Here is a 23,396-nt window from a genome sequence, read left to right as displayed (position 1 = left end):
ATATATGCAACCTAAATGCATAAATATATACATATATATGTACGTATCCAAATATGTACATACATATGCCTATATATTCACACACCCAAACACTGATATATATATATATATATATATATACTCACAAATATATATGTATTAATATGTATTCATATGTATATATATATATAAATATAAATACATACGAGTATATATATATATATATATATATGTATGCACATACACACACACATATATGTATATATGTATATATGTATGTACATATATATACATATACATATACATGTGTGTGTGTGTGTGTGTGTGTGTATTTATTTATATATATAAGGAACAAAATACATAAGGAAAGAACAACAACAAAAAACTACTTAGTTAAAAGAGGAAAGAAAAGGAACCAAGAAGACCATCCTAATGAAAACTAGACCAACAAAACTCAAGCACTACAAAAACAAAAATAATCTAGAACACACATGGACAAACTAGTCCTACCAAGATGCAAGGTTTGTGTGTGCATGTTTGCAAGAGAGAGAGGGGGAGAGAGACAGGGATGGAGGGAGGGAGAGAGAGAGATAGAGAGAGAGAGAGGGAGAGAGAGGGAGAGAGATCAACACAAACCACGCCTCCTTACTAGGCCACGTGGTATGTACATTTGTCTATCTTCTTCTCTTTGCATGTTTGGTGATTGTATCTTTAATTGTTGTGATTTTGGTTCCCAACCTCTTGCCTCACATTGAGGCCCACACTTTTCTGATTCAGGTCATGTCACCAACTGTAACATGGAGGAACAGGTGCAGTTGTCTCATAAGGTGACTACACCCAGCCCGTCTGACCCTCCCATATCTCCTTTGATATGCTCCTTGAATTCGATGCCACATCCCTCTTCTCCAAATTGTGGACCTCAAACTTTGTTTAGCTACCACATTGGTTCTTCAACCCCTTTTTAGATTCCCCCTCCCCCCACCCAACCTTGAATCATAGGGTTGAAGCCCATGGTTCACCCAAGTGCCTCCTCCTCTCAGCACTTGGTAGCTAATTGGGAAAATAAGTTGGTTATCAACCTATCTAGTACCTCCATAGACGTCCTCTCTTTCAACTTGTTAAAGTGAGGCCTCAACTTTTCTTATTCCCCTCACTCTATCCCCCATGTTTAGTTTCTTCTTAAGATTGAGAATGCTATCCAATCCCTCCCATCTGGTATTGCTAAAGAAGTTAGGCAAGATTGCATCATAGCTCTTCGACATGCCAAACTTCCTAGGCACAACAACTTGAGGGTAGAGTCATAGGCTTTCCATGATTTTGTCAATAATAATGATATTGTTATTACCAAGGTGGACAAGGGCAACACCATAGTCACCCTGAATAGGTAGGACTATATCTCTAAGATGCTGGACTTGCTCTCAAATACTAGCAGCTACAAGATCCTCTCTCATAATCCATGCTCTAGGATCTTGAATAAAGTCAAAGCCTTAGTGTCTAACTCCTCCTTTGAGGATGTGATAGAGAAAAAATTAGTCCCCTCTAACTAAGTGACCCCTTACATATATGGGGTTCCAAAAATTCATAAGGAAAATGTCCCCTTGCATCCCATTGTTGATACTGGATTGGATCCCATACATACTCTTTAGCCTCTCATCTCGCTAAGATTATCTTTGCGTTGTTAGGGCATTCCAACTCTTTTTCCAAAGATTCGTGTCATTTTTTCCAATTTATTAAGGATGTAAAGTGGGAACAAGGCGATATCTTGATCAGTTTTCATGTGGTCTCTCTCTTTACCAAGGTTCCTATTCTTAACTCTATTCAAATTGTGAGGCACAAGGTTGGATATGAGATCGCTAGCTTGGTTGAGTTTTTCTTGAGATCCACTTTCTTCTCTTTCCAAAATGTCATCTATTAGCAAGTGGAGCAGGTGGCAATGGGTTTGCCCCTTTTACCCATCATAGCTAACCTCTATATGGAGTATTTTGAAGAGATGGCTCTCCATTCCTTCCCTCTAAAACCCAAATGGTGGAAGTGTTATGTTGATGACACCAATGTTTGTTGGTCACATGGCCTAGGAAAAATTGAGGAATTTCATGAGCACATCAACAATTTTTCCCCCACCATCTCCTTCACCAAGGAGCTTGAGTCAAACAACCAATTACCCTTCCTTGATGTTCTTATCATGAAGAAGTTGGACAGTACCTTTGGTTGTTGAGTGTTTTGTAAAGCCACCCACATGGACTTGTACTTCCATTCTTCTTCTCATCACCACCCATTCCAAAAGGTTGGTATCCTCAAGACTCTTTCCCTCAAAGCCTATAGAATCTGTGATGTAGAAAAATTACCCCAAGAGCTTGACCATTTGTGCCAAGTCTTCAAGTTCAACGAGTACTTACATAAGCAAATTTCTAAAGCTTTGGCCCAAGACAAGTCCTCTTATCTCTCTTACAATAGTCATCAGACCCCCTCAAACCCTCTTGCTCATTATGTCTCTCTTCCTTTTGTGGAAGGAATTTCCCAAAAAATTAGGAAAATCTTAATCAAAAAGAGCCTTTGGGTGGCCTTCAAAGCCCTCTCAAAATTAAGAAATTATATCCCCTCAATCAAGGACTCACATAACTCTCTTTAGGACTCTGGAGTCTACAAGATTGAGTGCTCATGTGGCATGCCCTATATTAGGCAAAGTGGTCACTCTATTATTACTAGGATCTAGGAGCACAGTGCTGACATCAAACATGAGAGGGTGCAAAAGTCTACTCTAGCAAAACACTCATATTCTACCAAACATCATATTTGTCTAGAGAATACAAAAATCATGTCCAAGGAGGACAATTATTTCAAGAGAAAATTGAAAGAGGCCATTTCCATTACCCACCATCAAATTAACCTTAACCATGATGATCAGTGGTCCATCAACCATATGTGGCGCCCCCTACTTGATACTCTCAACAACCCCCATTTTAGCATGCTTGATAGACCCCACCACCCTTGATGCTCTTTTGGTTCTCTTTTGTGCTCTTTCTTTTGATTTTTTGTATAGTGGTGTTTCCCCCTTCTTCCGCCCCACCCCCCCACCTCCTCCACCCCCCCACCCTCTCTTTTGCTCTTGCCCTCTCTTTCTCTTTTTGTTTGTTCATTTGTTTAGCTTGATTTCTTGTCTTCCTCCCTCCTTCTTAGTTTATTTGTGTTGATCTCTCTCTCTCTCTCTCTCTCTCTCTCTCTCTCTCTCTCTCTCACACACACACACACACACACACACACACACACACACACACACAAATGTTGCATCTTGATAGGACTAGTTTGTCCATGCATGTTCTAGTTTATTTTTATTTCTACAGTCCTTCAGTTTTGTTGGTTTGGTTTTTTTTAGGATGGTCTTCTTGGTTCCTTTTCTTTCCTCTTTTGACTCAGCGATTTCTTGTTGTTGTTGTTCACTTATAGATTTTGTTCCTTATGTATATACATACATACATACATACATACATAAATGTATATGTGTATATATATGTATATATGTATGTACATATATATATATATATATGTGTGTGTGTGTGTGTGTGTGTATGTATGTATGTATGTATGTATGTATGTATGTATGTATGTACATACATACATACATGCATACACACACACACACACACACGTGTGTGTGTGTGTGTGTGTGTGTGTGTGTGCATACATATATATATTCATATGTATTTATATATATGTATATATTCACACTTAGGTATGTTTATTTTTATTTTTTATTTTTTAATTTGTAATTTTCAATATTTTATTTTAATTTTTATATATGCATTCTTGGGTATATATATATATATATATATACTCACAAACATATATGTATATAAATATATATTAATACATATATATTTGTGAGTATATATATATATATATATATATATATATATATATATATATATATATATATATATATATATATATATATATATATATATATATCATTGTTTGGGTGTGTGCATATATAGGCATATGTATGCACATATTTGGATATGTACATGTATATGTATATATATTTACACATTTAGGTTGCATATAAATATATATAATATATATATATATATATGCTTTATAATAGTATATGCTTATTGTAGTATATAATAGTATAGTATGTAATAGTATATCGTAGTATATAATAATATTTATATATAATATATATAGATTATATAACATATATATGCTTTCACTGGCTTTTGTTTGTTTGTTTTTTTTTTCTCTTAGTATATGTGGTTAGGGTTTTCTTAGGTTCGGACTTTTTTTGTTCTAATTTCTTTTTATCACCTTTTATTTATAATTTTATAGTTTTAAAATATTTTGTGCCCTTTATCCTTCATGTCTTATTTATTTCATTAGTTGGTGCTCTTCTCACTTTTTGTTCTTTGCGTGAATTTACGTGCTCTCCCTTTCTCTTCTTATATCTCTTGAGAAAGGCTTAGTCTACATATGTCTACTCTTGCACTTTCTCATTCTAATGATGGATCATGTAGTATGATCCAAAATGTTGATGGTAAGAAAACACACAAAATAAAATCCAAAAAACAATTTATTTATGAATAGAGATGCAAAGTTAAAATTCCAAGTTTTTCCAAGTGTTGCCGAGTTGCCTGAAATGTCCCCTTTTCTGATTTGATATGGTATTTCACACATCTAATCAGATTTTCAAAATCAAACAACTGCTATCACAAAGATCTTCCAAATTTCTCAAGAAACCCCAAATCGGGTATGCCAGAAATGGTGCCAAAAGCTTCACAGCTTCACCTATTATTAATAAATCTGAAAATAGAAATTTTTACAGAACTTTCAGCAGCATAACAGCCTACAAATTGACATTTCCAGATCCGTATAGCCTTTACACAACAGCTCAAAAATGTAGGACCAAAACTATGCTCATCGGGCTCCCGAAATAGCACAAAATATGCTCGGAAACATCACAAAAACACTAATAATCTATCTCAGAAGTTTAATCACGTCCCAATATATATATTCAGCTCTATTTTAACATTTAAAAGTCTGATATACAGCAGCAACCCAAACTGATATGAAATACTCAACTGTAAACACCAAACTCATACAAAAACACACCCGAGTACTCACAAATCTGCACTGTTCAGCACAAAGGCAAACTCTGTATGAGCATGCACATGGAATGGCTTCAAACTCCCATCCTTAGCCTTCTTGGAAACCTACAAACTCCCATTCTTGGGTCTCCCTGGAAACCTGCAAACTCTCGTTCTTGGGTCTCCTTCTCCACAGGTTTGGCAGCCTCTGAAGAATAACAAAGAATGAGCAAAAATCAAGTTCTGGAATGTGCCCAAAATGCCTCCAAACCCCCTTAAAAGAGGGCATAAATGTAACTCACGTCCAAGAGAGGTTAATGAAACATATTTTAATAATAATTTTCATTTATTAGTCCAACGATTTCCAAAGATTAACCCTCTTTTTTCGAAACTTCACTTTCTTGGGCCTGGCCTGCCTTAGCAAAGATTATTATTTTTTAATTATTTGAAAAGGGGACATGACAAGTCCTCCCCTCCCAAACATTGCTTGTCCTCAAGAAATGGCTGAACAATAAACCAATCAATCCTCCTGGATCCCAAATGTAGTCATGAACTATACTACTACCAATTAACACAGACTCCTGCAAGATCCTCTGCAATATGACCAAGAGGAATCCATAGTCAAACTGGCAATTATAGCTCAACCAAACTCCAAAATCACCATTATCACAGTCAAAAAACCATGAGACACAAACTCTTAGAATATCAAAACCCAAGTAAAGTGGACTACCAACATAGTAAATGCCATCAATGCATTCCACTGGCCTATATGGAATGTACAATCCAACTCTGCAACAATGGTGAATGCTCTCAAATGAAACTATACCAAGTATGGAGAATCCACACACTGTACAACTCCTGCAGTCAACACAACTCTGTAGATTATTGGCCACTGTCTCATAACCATAACTCCCATGCACCCCTGATGGTGAAAAGCCATCACAAGATAAACAACAAGAAATGGAACCCAAACCAAATTTTCCTGCCATCAACTCCTCAGCATAAGGATCAATTGTTAACTGATGTACATACCTTGCAATATAATGTTGATTAAAAAAACCAACCTCAGTCAACAGCTCACCATGAACAAGTGATACAACCCACTGTGACTGATCACTAGCTAAGTTAGGAGATGTCATAGCCAAAGGAGTAGAATCAATAACAACACTTGCTGAAGCATCACTCCAAAAATCCTGCTCTAAGTCATGTATTATCAAGCTATCAACTACAGAACGTGTCACCATATCACAACTCTCATCTCAAGGCATCAAACTATTCCATAACTGATGATAAGCACTAGGAACCAAAGTACATCTCTGTATCATAATCTCATCAACATGGTCATCAAAGGTAAATTGATGAGCATACCTCACAGTGTAATGCCGATAGAATGCACCAATCTCAGTCAGTGGCTTAGACTGTAATCCAGATGAAACTAACTGCAATTGATCATTAACCATGTTGGAACTAACTACTACCTCTGAAGATATCACCAAGGGAGTAGTGTTACTAGTAGGAACCATGCCAACTGCCGACTCACCAACATCACACATGATCTTTGATAAATCTCTAGTCTCTGTGCCATCAATACTAGAGGCCACCACCATGTCAGGCATACAACAATCTGTTACAACACCCAACTCAACTGAACCTAACTCTAGTGGGAATGAACCTGATATTCCAATGTTAGTATCAAGAATGGATGCATCCCCATCTCCACTGTCTCTGACAATCTCGGCCATGGACATCCTCGGATCACCAAACACCACTGCTTGTGACTGTATAGAATCAGGTGAAGACTATAGTTGCTCTAACTCCATGGTCACCTTAGCCAAATGAAACTATGACTCCTTGAAAGCCAACTGTGTACTCTCAAGAATCTCAGAAGTCACCACAAGCTGCTCAATAAGCTCACTCACCTCATCTTCCTTGGCCAACAATGTATCATATGCTGTACTACTCCACTCCATAAGATAATCTCTGTCAGCTACCAACTGAATATAATTCTGTCTCAAAATCCGAATAGCCTCCCATAAAGAGTGGATCTCTATCAAGGAAAAATAACTTCCTCCCTGCTCATCACTAGTAGGAGAACCCCATCCATAAACTGCTAACAACTGATGAGCAGCATCGAAATGTTGGCAAGTGATAGCAATGTCTTGGTCACTAACTCTCAACTGATTAGACACATGATGACACTAGCTTGACTGTCTCCTACAAACCTCCTCTGATGCACTGTCTGAAGGAGTGTCCTCAAAGTTACTAGTCTCTGGAGTATTACCATCCATATCCTGTGAATCAAATCTAAAGCTCATATCAACATACGGAGTATCAAAAACATTAGCATTGCTGTCCAACTCCTCTGTACCCAAGGAAACTAAGTCTTCAAAACTGCCCACTGCATCCTCCTGGATGTCATCAATGCCAATATGATCCTGGGTCTCATCTATACACACTGCCAAATATGCAATATCATCAACACATTCCAGCAAGTATGGTCGACTGGATATATAAACAAAGCCCAACATTGGTGTATAAAAACTAATACCAACATCAAACAAGATACTGGCACAAGAAAAGACAACACCATGTAATCTGCTAATCAAATCCATGATAGCACCCAAACAAACACTGCTACCAAAAAGTGTTAAAGATCTCCAGTCAACTAAATCCCAAATGCCAATATAACAATCTCGAGTCCATATCCGTAAACTAGAATCAACTGGTAACTCAAGCAAACTCCTCACCTGAGTAATATGACCAATACCAACTAACTCCACATACCTGTCATGATGAGATAATGAAGTCACAATACTATCTTGGTTCACCTTCAGCTGGCTGGACAAATCATGTGAAGTACTACCAGCCTCAACCTCATGTGATGAAGCATCTAACTGTGCCTGGTACTCTTTCTCAGCAAAGTCATGAATGCTCAATGTCTGCTCATCTCTACCAAGTATCTCACCATCCTGCACAACAACATCCTCATAATCATTATCTGAACCCACTACACTGTAGTCACTGCCTGTTGTAATTATACCATCTTGAATACCTGTGGCATCACCCTTTGACGACCTATAAACAATTGTCTCAATTTGAGTATCAAGTTGACTATTACTATCAATCTGTGTGATATCCTTTCCCACCACCTCCTATGGCATAGTAGAATCTGAGACCTCTACCTGGCTATCAGCTAGTTTCTCAAACTCCTCATGCAAGTTCTTGGGAATTGTGTCATCTATCCTGTGAGAAAATCTGCCAAATAGAAATCCAGTCAACTTATCCACCTTAGCTGGGTCAGATAACATGTCATTTATACGGTGGTGCTCAACCAACTGTTTAGACATGTCATGGCTTATTTTCATAAGTTTATCTCGAATGTCTAAATAACCATCCTTTCTACTATTTTGACTCTGGCTATCAATTGTCCAAGATCGTTCCCTCTGAGACTCTGTACTATACCTGTCCATTCTGGATAAAGTAGAGTGTAACCCCAATAGGATATAACTTCTTCAAACACCAAGAACTAACATGCAAATTATTAGAAGTAGCATGCAATCACAGATTTGGACATGCAACTGATTAGAAGCAACATGCAACCACCAAATTATGACGTGCAAGATCTGGGTAGTTGTCAAAACTGACATGCAAACTTCTACAACCACCAAATTCACCAAGAACTAACATGAAAATGATTAGAAGTAGCATGAAACCATAGATTTGGACATTCAACTGATTAGAAGCAACATGCAACCACCAAATTATGAAATGCAAGATCTGGGTAGTTGTCAAAACTGACATGCAAGATCTGGGTACTTGTCAAAACTGAAATGCAAACTTCTACAACCACCAAATTCACCAAGAACTAACATGAAAATGATTAGAAGTAGAATGTAACCATAAATTTTAACATGCATCTGATTAGAAGAAACATGCAACCATAAATTATGACATGCAAAATCTGGGTAGTTGTCAAAACTGACATGCAAGATCTGGGTAGTTGTCAAAACTGACCTGCAACTTCTACAAACCCTCAGGCTGGCAAGATCATGGCTCTGATACCACTGAAATGTCCCCTTTTCTGATTTGATATGGTATTTCACACCTCTAATCAGATTTTCAAAATCAAACAACTGCTATCACAAAGATCCTCCAAATTTCTCAAGAAACCCCAAATCGGGTATGCCAGAAATGGTGCCAAAAGCTTCACAGCTTCACCTATTATTAATAAATCTAAAAATAGAAATTTTTACAGAACTTTCAGCAGCATAACAGCCTACAAATTGACATTTCTAGATCCGTATAGCCTTTACACAACAGCTCGAAAATGTAGGACCAAAACTATGCTCATCAGGCTCCCGAAATAGCACAAAATATGCTCGAAAACATCACAAAAACACTAATAATCTATCTCAAAAGTTTAATCACGTCCCAATATATATATTCAGCTCTATTTTAACATTTAAAAGTCTGATATACAGCAGAAACCCAAACTGATATGAAATACTCAACTGTAAACACCAAACTCATACAAAAACACACCCGAAAACTCACAAATCTGCACTGTTCAGCACAAAGGCAAACTCTGTATGAGCATGCACATGGAATGGCTTCAAACTCCTGTCCTTAGCCTTCTTGGAAACTTGAAAACTCCCGTTCTTGGGTCTCCCTGGAAACCTGCAAACTCCCGTTCTTGGGTCTCCTTCTCCACAGGTTTGGCAGCCTCTGAAGAATAACAAAGAATGAGCAAAAATCAAGTTCTGGAATGTGCCCAAAATGCCTCCAAACCCCCTTAAAAGAGGGCATAAATGTAAATCACATCCAAGAGAGGTTAATGAAACATATTTTAATAATAATTTTCATTTATTAGTCCAACAGTTTCCAAAGATTAACCTGCTTTTTTCGAAACTTCACTTTCTTGGGCCTGGCCTGCCTTAGCAAAGATTATTATTTTTTAATTATTTGAAAAGGGGACATGACATTGCCTTTAGATGCTGATTAAATTACATGTTGAGTTGTCTACCAAAATTAGTATAAGCTGAGTGTTTAGTTGCAATTGAGTTAGTAATGGATATCAAGCAGTGGAAAGACAATGGATGCTGAGTAAAGTAGAAATTCTTAAGAAGTTGAGTAGATAGCTCTAAATGCACTAAGCATTAAATGCTATAAAATTAGGGTATATGTTTTCATTTTGAATCATTTTTCCTCATTGCAAACAAAGAGAAAAGACAAAGAAGAGAGCTGAATAATTTCCAAGTAGTATTCCAAGCATGTGAGAATATTGTTATGTAGATTCAACATAGTTTCATCGATTTCAAGGTATTATACTAGTGCTAAGCTACACTGTTTTAAAATTTCTTTATGTTTAAATGCTAGATAGAAGAAATGGCCTCTAGTTTTAGGAAATCTTAGGAGAAAGAGCTATTTGAAGTCTAGTTAGTATCAAATGAAGTTAAGCAACCTGATTTTTGGCCTATCCTTGAAGTTGCCAATAAAAATGACCCAGTTGGAGCCCATCCATAATTCCTCCTAATGTAGTAATCGTATAAGATTTTAGGAGATGTTATTACTACAAGATAGGAGCCATTGGAGATATGGAGATTAGGGAATCATTTGATAGATTGTGTGAGAATGGAGTCTTAAAGGAAGAGTTTCAAATTGTTGAGAGGAAGGGTTTGACCCGTGCCCTAGAATTCCCTACTATTTTAAAAATTGAATGGATCAAAATTGTGTTGAGTAGGATTCATGATGGCAGTTTGTAGTTAGAAGATGGCCCAGTCAAGATATCAAAGAGGATTGTTCACAGGGTAATAGGGTATCGAACCCTAGATTGGCCCAAAACCCTAAGGAGTGACTCCAAAAAAGCCATTGAGAAGAATATAGGAGCCAAATGGAACAAGAGAGGCATGACCATAGATGATACCATTCAGGATCCTCTTGTTGATTTTTTCTATTAGAGTCATTTCTCACAAGTTTTACCAATCTAGTAGACTCAACAATGTTCCATGCATTACAATAGATGTTGGTTACAAACTTGTTAAAAAGGATCATACCTATGACCTAGCAGAATTGCAACTACAGAAAATCATTGAGAACTTAGGAGTTATAAGGAGAATCAAGGGAGTACAACATAAATTTGGTGCAATTTTTATTTGTATATTTTTCTATGTATAGAATGATTTTTTGTCTTTTGGTAAAGTTAGCTAGAAGACAAACGGGTCCATTATAGCCTAGGTATATGAATATATTGAACAAATGGGGGAAAATTTTGAGATACTTATGACAACATATTTTGAACATTTTGAGAAATCTATGAAATGGAGATTGAGGATATCTATTTCATTAGTGGAGCAGCATGTAAATGACATTTTCTTTCTTGGTGATATTGATTATACTTACATACAAGTAGCCATACCAAGGGTAAGATGGCTTAGACCTCTTGGTTATGAAATTAACATTGATGAGGCATCTATAGCCACAACAATATTGTTAGTAGAAGAAGTAGATAAAACTGCACCACATTTTGGAAAATATGATGTGGTGAGATTTAAAGTAGATATGGAGTTGAAGACTACTTCCACTTTAAAGAAAAAGGATAAACTAGTGAAGAAACTCAAGGCCAAATTTGGAGAATGCACAATAGAGGCAAAGGAGGTAGAAGAAGATGAATAGGGACAAGGACCACTAGCATTAATCCAAGGCATTGGTGAGGATGCTAAGGAAGAAGAAGGTGTTGAGAAAGAAGCACCTAATGTAGAACCCAAGAAGAGGAAAGCACATAAACAACCTACTGCACAGTGAAAAGGAAAAAAGAAGGCTAAGCCAAGCCCAACCAAACCTATCACTAGGGGAGATACAAGGGTGACAACAAAGGTAGCCAAGGAATAGGAGAAAAAGAGAAGAAAATATGTGGCACCTCTAGAGTCAGATGAGGAGAGGATAGAATTTGACAATGAAAAATTTAGAATGGTAAGTCACACCACTAAATCTAACCTAGAAAATGTTTGTGACAATATTAGGGATAATGCAGATTTAACTAGATTAAAAACTATTGATTTTAATAAGCTAAGTAGAGAGGAGTAGAACATAGTGGAAGAATCCATCTACACTATGATGGCCAAGTTCAAGAATACTCTACTTGAACTGGATAACACCATGCCAATGGAGTTATATACTATTGTTGAAAATAAATGGTATTATTTCCTAAACATGGAGAAAGAAATAAGAGAGTCAACTTTGGCTTGTGTAATGCCTAACCTCAAATAAGGTCAAATAAGCAAGGCAAGCAAGAAACATGGGAGAAAATTTGCACCCAAATACAACATTTTGCAAAATAAAATTGAAGATGTTGTGAAGAAGTCCACACTTATGTGGAAAGTGATTTATGGCCTTCAAATAGTAAAGGAAGGAAAAGAAGATCCCTTTGAGGGAAGAAATAATGATGAGGAAGAAGAGGGAAATGAAAAGGAGGAAGGAGAGAAAGAAAAAGAAAAAGTTACAGTGGAGAAGGAGACACCGAAAGGTGATGAGGCAATAGCTGAGAAGCAGCAATAGGAACAGAGTGTCCAAGACAGACAGTTGCCACCACCTAGTCCTCCACATGCTACACCTACATCTACAGAAACAATACTTGTGAAGGATGTTCCTGACACCTCTAGTCAGAACATCATCTCAAAAGGATCCTTCACCAAACTACTCTTCAAGCACTATTGTGCACTAATCTAGTGTTGGTGAGTGTAGAGGAACTTTAGAAAGAAATAATAGAGATTACTAAGGAAGGTTAATACACAAGAACCACCTTTACAAACTCCAATAGCTACAAGTGGTCAACCATAAGAGCAACAAACACAAGATGCATCTGATAAGGTTGATTCCACAGTTACAAAGACTTCAACTACTAAGGATCAAGCTAAGGAGAAGATAGGATATAAGGATACCTCTGATCCTACAGCACAGAGTCAAGGTGCACCTCCTCTGATCACTATAACTAATCAAGGAAAAACTAAAGAAGACAAGGAAGAGGAGAAGACCCGTAAGGAGAGTGAGCAAGAGGCAATACAAAAATTGGTCAATTTTTCTACTACTGGGACTCCTACTAACCAACCAAGAATTGATGTAGTACCACTACAAATATCAGCACTAGGGTCGAGCTCTACCAAGGTAGCAAGGGTACTTCACTATAGAGACCCTACACTTGATGAGGAGATAGTCATACCAAGCTATGACTATAAAAAATTGAATCTAGCATAGATCACTGAAGTGCAAGAGGCACTAGAGAAGAAGAAAAAGTAGGAGATACTCAAGAATGAGTATAGGTAGAGGCAAGCATTGATATAAATCAAAGACATCTTTCTTGATGCATTTAGCTTACCAGTACCTAATGGAACAAAGCCCATTATGGAGCAACTATCCAAAATAGTGGACTAGGTACAAAATGAAGACCTAGATACTAATGTTAAATTACTTGAATGGTCTAAGAAGAAATTTCAAATGAAGGTAAATGAGAAAATATATGCTGAAATAGCACTATCACAGGTGGAACTGGCTAAAAGCTATAGAAAGTGAAAGCAGTACTTGAGAATATATTCTCATTGTACTCCAAATTGTGTGATTCCTCATATTTCATACAAGAGACTAGCCAGAGGATATTGGGCTTGGAGAGGAACCTCAAGGTATCAAGCACACAACCACCAAAGGATCTAGCTCAAAGTGAGAAGCATTTTGCTACAATGCTTCACCCAAAATGAATTAGTTTTACTCATAGCAGATGAGGCTAACATCAAGGCCAAGTTGATAAAGATACAGTTTTCCATAACCCCCCATATAGAAGTTTTGCATAAAGAGATGGCCCATGCAGAAAATGTTTTAAAGAAAGATCCCAATCTTTCTACATTGGAAGGCCTCATACACCTTGTAGCAGAGATAGCCATCTAGCATAAAGCACTAGAAATTGCATTAGACAACTAGGATGCTGCTCTTAAGATTATCATGGAGGTAAATAAAACTTTTTTGGCTAAATATTCAATTCATTCATAGGACCCTTTGACATAAGTGTCAAAAAGGGGGAGATAATAAGATATGGGGGAGATATAATAAATTGGAGAGATAATACCCAAAGGAGGAGATGTACCCAAAGTGGAAGAGATAATACAATTTTGAGTTTTAAGGAGTGATAAGGAGATACAACCAAAAGGATACAAACACTACAAGGAAGATGTGTAAAAGGGGGAGTACAAACATAGCAAAACTAGAGTAGACAAGGAAAAGATAAAGAGTATCAAAAACATCAGCATGAGACAAATCCAACATAAAGAATTTTGGATATAGAAATGGCACATCAGCTCAGGAGGAGTTACAAGTTTTTTAGGTATATAGTCTTCTACAAAATTTTGAACAAAGTTTTTGAAGTTTTGTACATATGCCAAACAGAATGTGTATTATACTCATAGACATCAGATTCATAATGTTTAGTTAAGTGTTTTTGACACTCATGTCAAAAGGGGAGATTTTTGGTCTCAGATTGTTTTTGACAATTGAGTGTCAACACACTTAACCAATTTCTAAGTTGATGCTGAGTATGATATAGATGCTGAGCTATAGTATGTGTCGAGCCAGAGATTCAACAAGTGCTGAGTAAACTTTAGGAGTTGAGCAAGCTTCCAAGAGCCAAGTGATAAATGATGCTAAGTCACTATAGGTGCTAAGTAATGAATAGATGTTGAGGGAGATAGAGTTACTATAGGAGCCAAGCAAGACAAAATTCCTATATGTGCCAAGCATCGGCAACTAGTAAGTGCCAAGTAACACGAAATCAACATATGAGTTTGTGCCTTCAAAAAATCAGATGTAAACCATTTTTGAGCCAACTCAGGATGAATCTCGAAGGATCTAAAAGATAAGATCAAATCTTTTATGTTCCCTGTGTAATCAACATGCAACTAATCAAAAAAATTGAGAAAGCATGCAACCAATAGGAAAAGTGTAAAGATTTGAGTGAGAAAAGATGGATGAATACCGATCATGGATTCATACCTAACCCTAAGTCTTTGAAGCCTTTATAAGGAGGTCAATACTCCATAATTCATGTTTGTGAGGGTTATATGGAAGAGAGTTGTATGGGAGAATGCTAGCAAAGTTTGGAGGGGTGTAAAGACTTAGAGGAAGAGTAGCACTACAAAATCAAGTTGTTTAGAATAGAGTATCAACAATATGAGCAGAGAGTTATTAGACCAAAAAGGATCAAATTAGATTGAGCAAAACAAGGATATGGAATAAGCAATATAAGATTGTAAGTAATTAGGTCAATACATTCTAATACTTTGTAGCCATTGTATTAGGAATGAAAATCCTATGGAGATACGTTGGTTTAACAACCATGTTTTAAACCCTTAACAATATAACAAATCCTTTAATAGGATAACATTCTAAGTGAGTGTTTGTAAATCCTTTAACCAGGTTGCTTTTAACAAGGTGTAAAGCCTTTAACACGGTAGGCTTTTCATAGGGAAAACCATTGGAAGTGGTCAAAATTTGTAACCTTAATTAGTTACATATTGCTACAATGATAATTTGTGGGTGTCATCCCCACCCTAGTTTTACCTTCTCATTTTGGAGGGTTTTTGGGTGATCAAAATCTTATGTTATCTATTTTCATGCATGTCTTTATTTTCATATTAAATGGATGTGTTAGATGCATGTGAATGATCTTAGTTAAAAGTTTTAGAGGTTAAAGCTTGTTACTTTTGATTCACCCCCACTCTCAGAAGTAAATCTTCCCAGTTGTAAATTCCAACAAGGGATAGAGACATAATTGAGCCCTAAAAAATTGAAAGTGAGAGATAGGAAAAGGAATGTTCCTAGATATATATCATTGAGGGCGGTTTGCTACCATTTATGAATGCCATGGAAGGCTATGATGAGCTAATTTCTATGTAGTTGATTAACTCATGGAATGACTATAAGGTGACCATAAATGGTATTACTTTTGAGATTTTAAATTAGGAAGTTATTTCTCAAGATATGGGTCTATCATTAGAAGGAAGAAAGTGGAAAAATGTGACTATAGTTGCAGAAAAGACAAGTATGAATTGCTTCTTCAAGGAGGTTGAAGAGCCAATTCAGCTGAGAAGTGGGTTGAACGAGAAGAATCATCTGGGCTCATGGAACAATGTCTTATATTTAATCATGAAATACCTAACTCTAGTGGGCCTCTATAAAGTGAGTTACTATTACCACTTCCCCCTTTTGAACACTTTCTCTATCATGATGAAATGTATTTACCTTTTTTTTTACTACATGATTTAGAGCCATCTATCATGATGATAGGAAGTATTGGGAAGAAAGTAAAAACTATACCATTCTACATCAAGGGCTTATTTTTAAGCTTTACAATTTCCACCATGCCATGTTCCCTCTCAACAATATTATTTTGTTGCAACTCCCAACACCCAATACCTCCCATGTGGTAGTTTCCACCTACATCCTCAATTCCCTCATTATTTCCTAGGATTCCCCTTAACCTAGTATAGGAAACCCTAAGTATCATGTAAACCTAAGATGGAACTTATTGTTGACCTTGGTAATATAGGAATTGAGTCCTCTAGGGAGAGGTAGAGATCTAAAAGAGTTTTTGATAAACCCAAAAGGAAAAAGGAGGAAAAACAATATATCCTAGAAGAGATAGACTTAGATTCTGAGTCTAAGGGTAGTGGGGAAAGAAGAGCCCATGCTAGGTAGAAGCATAAATGTAGGAGGAAATTATATATTTAGGAAGCGGAGGATACACCCTAGGATATTGAAGAAGCCTCCTTGTATAAAGACACCCATGTTTTGGATACCTTAGTATGGGTAGGGTGGATCCCATGACCAAGGATGATAATCTGGGCACAAATGACAACCCTCTTAAGACTGCTACTTGCCCTCTTAGGAAGCCTAAGGAGGACCCCCCTATTTCCCATCCCTCAAATAAACCTCCTATCCAACCTCCAACCCCTTTTACTCCTCTTGTACACCCCACTATTCAATTCCCCTTCCAATCCCTCAATTTGGGCAACTCTTCTTTCAAACAAATTGAAGCTAAATTGAAGAATTTTTGAATCTAGCTAGAAAAATAAAAGAACAAGTTGATTTATTTGAACATGAGGTTCACCATTTTGGCATAGTTTTCTGTAAAGGTTACATGAATTCTGGAGAAACCACTCTCCATCTTCTTTAAAAGGAGAGTATGGGAGTTAAGGTGGATGAAGATGAGTAGAGTACCAAGATACTTAATGGGCTCGTATAGGATGAAAGGCTAGATGTGTTGCTGAGGAAACCAATCCCACTTGATGAGAGGAAATAATTATGGATTGACCTCACTTTTGTACTATGTTTAAGATGGTTTTTATGATGGTTAAACTACGATCCTATGTGGCCAATATTAAAACCTTTTATGTGGATCTTAATACTGGTACCTTAATTAGTCTTGTACTTAGTGTGAAACTATCGACTATAATGTTTTTGACAATAGATTGCTAAATTCTCATAGGTTTCTATTTTTTATGTTAATGGGTGGCTAATGTGTTGTTTATGATCATAGTCAGTGAGATGTATGTCTAGTGGTAGTATTTCCTTTACTTTGGTTATTTCTATTGGGCTAGTCACCTAGTTTTGATTTCTATTAATATCAAAAACATTTCTAATGCGTGACTCCAAAGTAGGGTACTTCAATTATTTTTATGTATGCACAAAACACAAATACGAGTTAATTCCTCAACTCAGTTATTTCTTGAAAGGTCAAATCTAATTTCTAAGTGATGTAAATGGATAATTATGCTTAAGAAGTGAAATATTCCTAAGGCTAATCTCTCATGAAAATCATAAAAAATCAACCTTATTGGCTTTAAAACTAGACTCTTTAAGCGATAGCCTTTAGGGGTGCATCAATATGCCTAGAATTTTCTTCAATATGTACAATTCAAATTTCATCAAAATGTGAAAGTGTGAACAAGCATATAGCCTAAATTTTTGTAATCTTTATTCCTATAGTGAGTGTGATTTGCACCATGGTCTTATCCAGATTAAAATGTGGTGTTCATTTGTTTGTTTTATCATTGAAATATCTTTCATTGATAACTAGTTACAATTTTTTTGAATTTTGTTTAAGATTGATTCACCCCACCTCTCAATCTTGTGGTGAATTCAACATAAATAATATGCACTCACAAAATATAGCCAATCTTTCTCTTCAAAGGGACAAAAATAATGTGAATCCCCTTATTTTGATCAAAGACACAAATGTGAAAGGTTATTATCATTCAACAAATCACTTGTGAGTGAGAATCTAACTTGGGATGATATGTTTCTTCCTTTCTCCATATCCTCAAAACTGTAATTGAACAATGTCAAGTTTTAACTACTAAATATGGCATGCATACTTTAAAAGATCAATTTCTTTAAGGATTACTTACCATGAAAAATAATAGCCAAACGTGACATTAAAAATATCAAATATAATTTTAAAAATTACTCTTTGATGGAGTGACAAAAATGATCCTTGTATAATTTTATTTTTGACAAAATAAAGTTTCATGATTTCTTCTACAAATTCTTTAGAGTAAACTTTTATCCTTAGCTATCTTTAACATTTTTTGCTACAACCTTGGATCTAAACTCTTACAATTCTTATGATGACCAACATAAAAATGTAGTGTGGTTGACTATGATTTTTTAAAACTAATGTTCATACCTACTTACAAGATCAAATTTTCTTTACAACAATGAAAGTTGAACATGCACTTTCCTCTGTGTCATTGTCACAAATGCCTTTATCTCACATGAGCACCAATCAAGATAAAAATTTCTACATATTTATTCTTTTAAATCAAAAGGAGAGCTTTTATATACCACTTTCACGATAATTTTTATATATCTAAATGACTCTTTTTTATGTTCAAATATTTTTAATTCACATTTTAGCACTAGATAGTCAACAAAATAAATTCATTTAAATTTCAATACAACTAAAAAATTAAAGCTTTATTTGAATAGGTTGGAATAATACTTTCTTAATTGAAATGCTTAGCCAATATATGAATACATTTTTAATAAATAAGGAAATACATTTTAAAGAAAGAATTAAAAGTCATAACTACAATTTCAAATGCTTAAGTTCAGGTGCCATATTTTTATGTCATAAATCTTATTAGCATTTAATTATTCTTTGTAGTTATTCATGTGACATTCTTCTTTCAAATCTATGATAAAAACCTTCACCAAACTATGCATGAATAGAATTATAACCAGATAAAATAGCAAAATCTGAACCATTCCATTTATATATTTAGTGTCACTTCAAGCTTATGCTTAGCATCATACTTCATAATGCAAATTTATTATGATCTTTACATTACATATATCATTGAATATAAAGAGAGATTAAATATTCTAATACTATGCACAAAATGGTAAATTCAACATAGATAAACTACATCAATCCAATATTACACATTGACAATGTGAAAATTAATATTCAATTAGTTTAATCAAAATTATCTTCTAATATATTATTTTAAATTTTTTACACATTATATTAATATACAACAAATTCAAACAAATTTATAGTCAATATAATTCTAATTTATTTATTATAATACTTAATCTAATCTAAATTGCCTATTATAAAATAGTTCAGAATTCAGAAGAAAATATCACTATTTGTATAGGTTTGCATACTTAATCTTAAAAATTGACAACAATTTTTTATTATATTTTAAAAATTTAAAAATAATTTATAGTTTTCATCATTCAATTACATAAACTTTATAAGTATGTAGCTTGATTTTATTCTAATTTTAAATGATAAGAAATTATCATATCCATATTTTCTTGGCCTTCCATATTTTATCCAATAATTGTTCTCCTAGGAATGTTCAATAATGAAAAAGGATGAAAAGGTACACCATGTTATGTATACCAAAGGCTCGTGAGACGAATCAAGACATTCAATTGTAAAATTCTCTTTGAGAACAAATAATTTGTTTTTGGCTCACTGGACAAATCTTCAAGAATCTGAAAGCAAAATTTTTTATTCTTCGAATGACACCCATGCGGAGAACCTAGGCTTCTACTTCCAAAGAGACAACGTGTTGCAGATCACCAATGTGAAGGAGATGTGAACCAAGAGGTAGATGACTCTTCCCATCTTTATCCACAATACCGAGGTTCTTGCATACATCAATGTTGAACGCCACTCTTTCTTTGCCCCCTGCATTAACATGGACTTTTTCGAATCCTATCAACTGCCTTTTTGGAGCACCATCAACCTGATGCTTTGATGGGGGTGAAGAAAACAAGAATACTACGTGACTTCCATCTTTAGAACCGGTGTTCTCTACATCAACGTGAACATCCATTGACAAGTCTTCACACCTAGCGTAACTTACAGGAACGACATCACAGGAAGAAGTAGTACATACATGCTTCCCATTGTTCAAGTTTGGAATAGTAATCAGCTTGGATCCCTTAACGAGAGAGACATTGAATTGTATGTAACTTAGACCTTCACCAAAATTGTAAATAGTTGGTCCAGTGTAGAATCTGTGAGTTCTTCCAGGATATCCCGTGGCTGGATCTGGTCTCATGTTCATGTTAGTCATGGGGACCTTTTCAACAAAATCTTGAGGATACCAAGTTATTGGTAATTTCCCACCTGATGCAAACCAATAAGAAAGGCATATGTGTTAGATATCAAACTTGCTTGTTCGCAAGTACACCAGAGTAATTGAAAACAAATGAAAGAGTCAATTTATACTAACTTGGATTGTGCCTCCCAAAAAGTACATCAGCAATGGCTGCGCCTCCTGCCTCTCCTGGATAGCCCACCCATAGAATGGCCTTAATGTTTTCATCATACTTTGCGAAGGATATGTCAAAAGGTCCTCCTGACATGATGACGAGCACTACGGGTCCTTTCGAATCTTTGGCAACTTGGGACACTAGCTGCTCTTGGTATCCAGGCAACAACAAACTTGTTCTATCAAGTCCCTCTGCCTCTACTGACAGGTCCCCGCCTATTACTAACACTGTTGCATCTGCTCTCTTTGATTGTTCAACTGCTTCTTCCACTAAATCATTTTTAGCACAAGCCACATTTTCACAGCCTGGGGCGTAAAGTGTTGGAGCATATTTTGCAATCCCTTCTAAGGGAGATGTATATCTACAAGGAACACCTATCAACAATGAACATCAGTAACGTATTCAGATAAACACAAGTGATTTATGAATAAGTAGTATCTCTAATATCATTGATGAAGATATAGCAATAAATGTATTTAGGAAAGATCAGTGAATCTAAGATCACACATCTAGATTAAAAACCATAATGCCTAAAATTATGATTAAAAAATGAAATATTTCATTTAAAAATCATAACAGAATCAGAGGCTAGGCTTAATCAAACATACCTGCGTAGTTGCCAATCATGGTTGTAGTGGCATCTGCATTGGGCCCAATGACAGCCAAAGAAGATATTTTATCTTCAGCGAAAGGCAGAGTGCCCTGGTCATTCTTGAGCAGGACTATCCCTTGCCTTGCAGCGTCTGTAGCCAATTCTCTGTGCTCCTCTGTACAAACATCACTTGGTCCAAGGTTCCCAAATGGCTGGTTGGCAGGATTTCCATCAAACCAGCCAAGTCTGATCAAAGTTCTGAAGTTGTACATCAGAGATTCGTCAATGTAAGAAACGTTCACCTTTCCTTGCATCACAGCCGCCTTTGTGTGCTGCCCGAGGAATCCTCCACAGTCCAGATTCAACCCTGCATTCACAACATCCACACAAAGATGTAAATATAACACTCATTCCTCAATAGCCCAAAATTACAGTCTTGTGTGACAAAAACAGTAACATGGTTACCAGCTTTTAGCGAGGCAGCAGCCGCATCCTCAGGAGTGGCTGTGTAGTGCTGATCATCGTAAAGTACTTCGACCGAGTCACAGTCAGAAACTATATACCTGAAAACAGGAAGAAAGCCTTAAATCTGAGATAAACTTTCTCAAGAAACCATCAATCCGATTGAATTATCAGGAAACCCTAAATCTCAACCTAATTCAATCAAAACACAAACGAATTAAAAACTAGGCGATTTCGCTAGGTTTTAACTATACCCATTTAAATTCCACTGGTCTCTGACGGTGCCCTTGAGCAAATTTGGATCCGCGCAGGCGGGGACGCCATTGATTTTGTTGTAAGAACACATCACGCTGGCAACGTTACCGTCCAAGATGCAACTTTTGAAGGGAGGGTCGTACGTGTCAGCCAGATCTTGCTGCGATACCACGGCGTCGAAGGTGTACCGTTGGATTCCATTCCAGTTGTCCAAGTCATAGGCAGTATAATGCTTACAGCAAGCTGCCACCTTGAGTTTGTTGGGATCCGCAAGGTCGGCTTCCTGCAAGCCTTTGACATAGCTTGAAGCGTATGCACTGGTCAGGTAAGGGTCTTCACCAGGGGTCTCGTGGCCTCTTCCCCATCTTGGGTCACGGAACACGTTCACATTAGGGCTCCAGAATGTCAGACCGGCAAGCCCAACATTGTACATGGCGCGGGCTTCAGTCGAAACAGCCTACAACAAATTAAAAGCTTTAGTTTTGATCAATACTGAAAATAACATATGAATTCAATATTGAATGGTAAGCTGAAAGGAAATTAACAAACCTGGCCAATGGCTTCCCAGAGAGAAACATTGAAGGAAGCGGCAGAAAGAATAACAGTGGGGAAACTTGTGGCAGCAGGAATGGGCCCCTGAAATTTAGTGCCGGGGCCAACGTCGGAGACACCATGCAATGCTTCGGACCACCACTGGTACGCGGGAATGCCAAGCCTTGGAATGGCAGCTGCTGCGTTACCCAATTGGGACACTTTCTCGTCCAAATTGAGACGCCCAACAAGGTCCTTAACTCTCTCTTCTATACTCAACCGTGGGTTACAAAAACCGAAAGAGTTAATCCCTCCTGTGCATGGAATCGGACGGGGCTGCGAGTTGACAACATTGTTATCAACTCCTCCTCCGTTCAAAACCAGGCCCACAATAAGGAATAGACCCAATAAACTATTAGTCACGGTGTCCATGCTGCCTCTCTTGTTGTGTTGAAGAAACGCCCCATTTTGTGTGGTATAAATACCCCATGTGCTCGTTCTTCTTCTTATCCATTCCTACTCTTTCTTCGCCATTTACCTGCATTACGAGGTAAAAGCAATGTCCGATTCTGTCGTCCTCATCCATCCACGAGCCAACGGATAAATCCTTGCTCAATTTGTATTCTCCTCTAGTATAGGGCATCTTTCACCGGTCTTTCTGA

General features: G+C 36.6%; 1 protein-coding gene across 1 annotated transcript; it reads right to left on the bottom strand.

Moving 5' to 3' along the window:
* Positions 1 to 20,031: 20,031 nt before the first annotated feature.
* LOC149571026 (beta-xylosidase/alpha-L-arabinofuranosidase 1-like) lies at positions 20,032 to 23,020 on the bottom strand. The gene is made up of 6 exons (XM_089808359.1): positions 22,753 to 23,020; positions 22,203 to 22,660; positions 21,952 to 22,049; positions 21,503 to 21,853; positions 20,855 to 21,268; positions 20,032 to 20,748 (listed from the first exon to the last, which is right to left on the bottom strand). Exons 2-6 carry the CDS (start codon positions 22,634 to 22,636, stop codon positions 20,156 to 20,158), a joined length of 1,890 nt encoding a protein of 629 aa, XP_089664485.1. The 5' UTR covers positions 22,637 to 22,660; positions 22,753 to 23,020; the 3' UTR covers positions 20,032 to 20,155.
* Positions 23,021 to 23,396: the final 376 nt, after the last annotated feature.

Source organism: Cupressus sempervirens, chromosome 2 (assembly GCF_028749045.1).
Source record: "Cupressus sempervirens isolate cs-2001-9-10 chromosome 2, ASM2874904v1, whole genome shotgun sequence".
NCBI classification, from domain to species: domain Eukaryota; kingdom Viridiplantae; phylum Streptophyta; class Pinopsida; order Cupressales; family Cupressaceae; genus Cupressus; species Cupressus sempervirens.
This window is presented reverse-complemented; position numbering and strand designations above follow the sequence as displayed.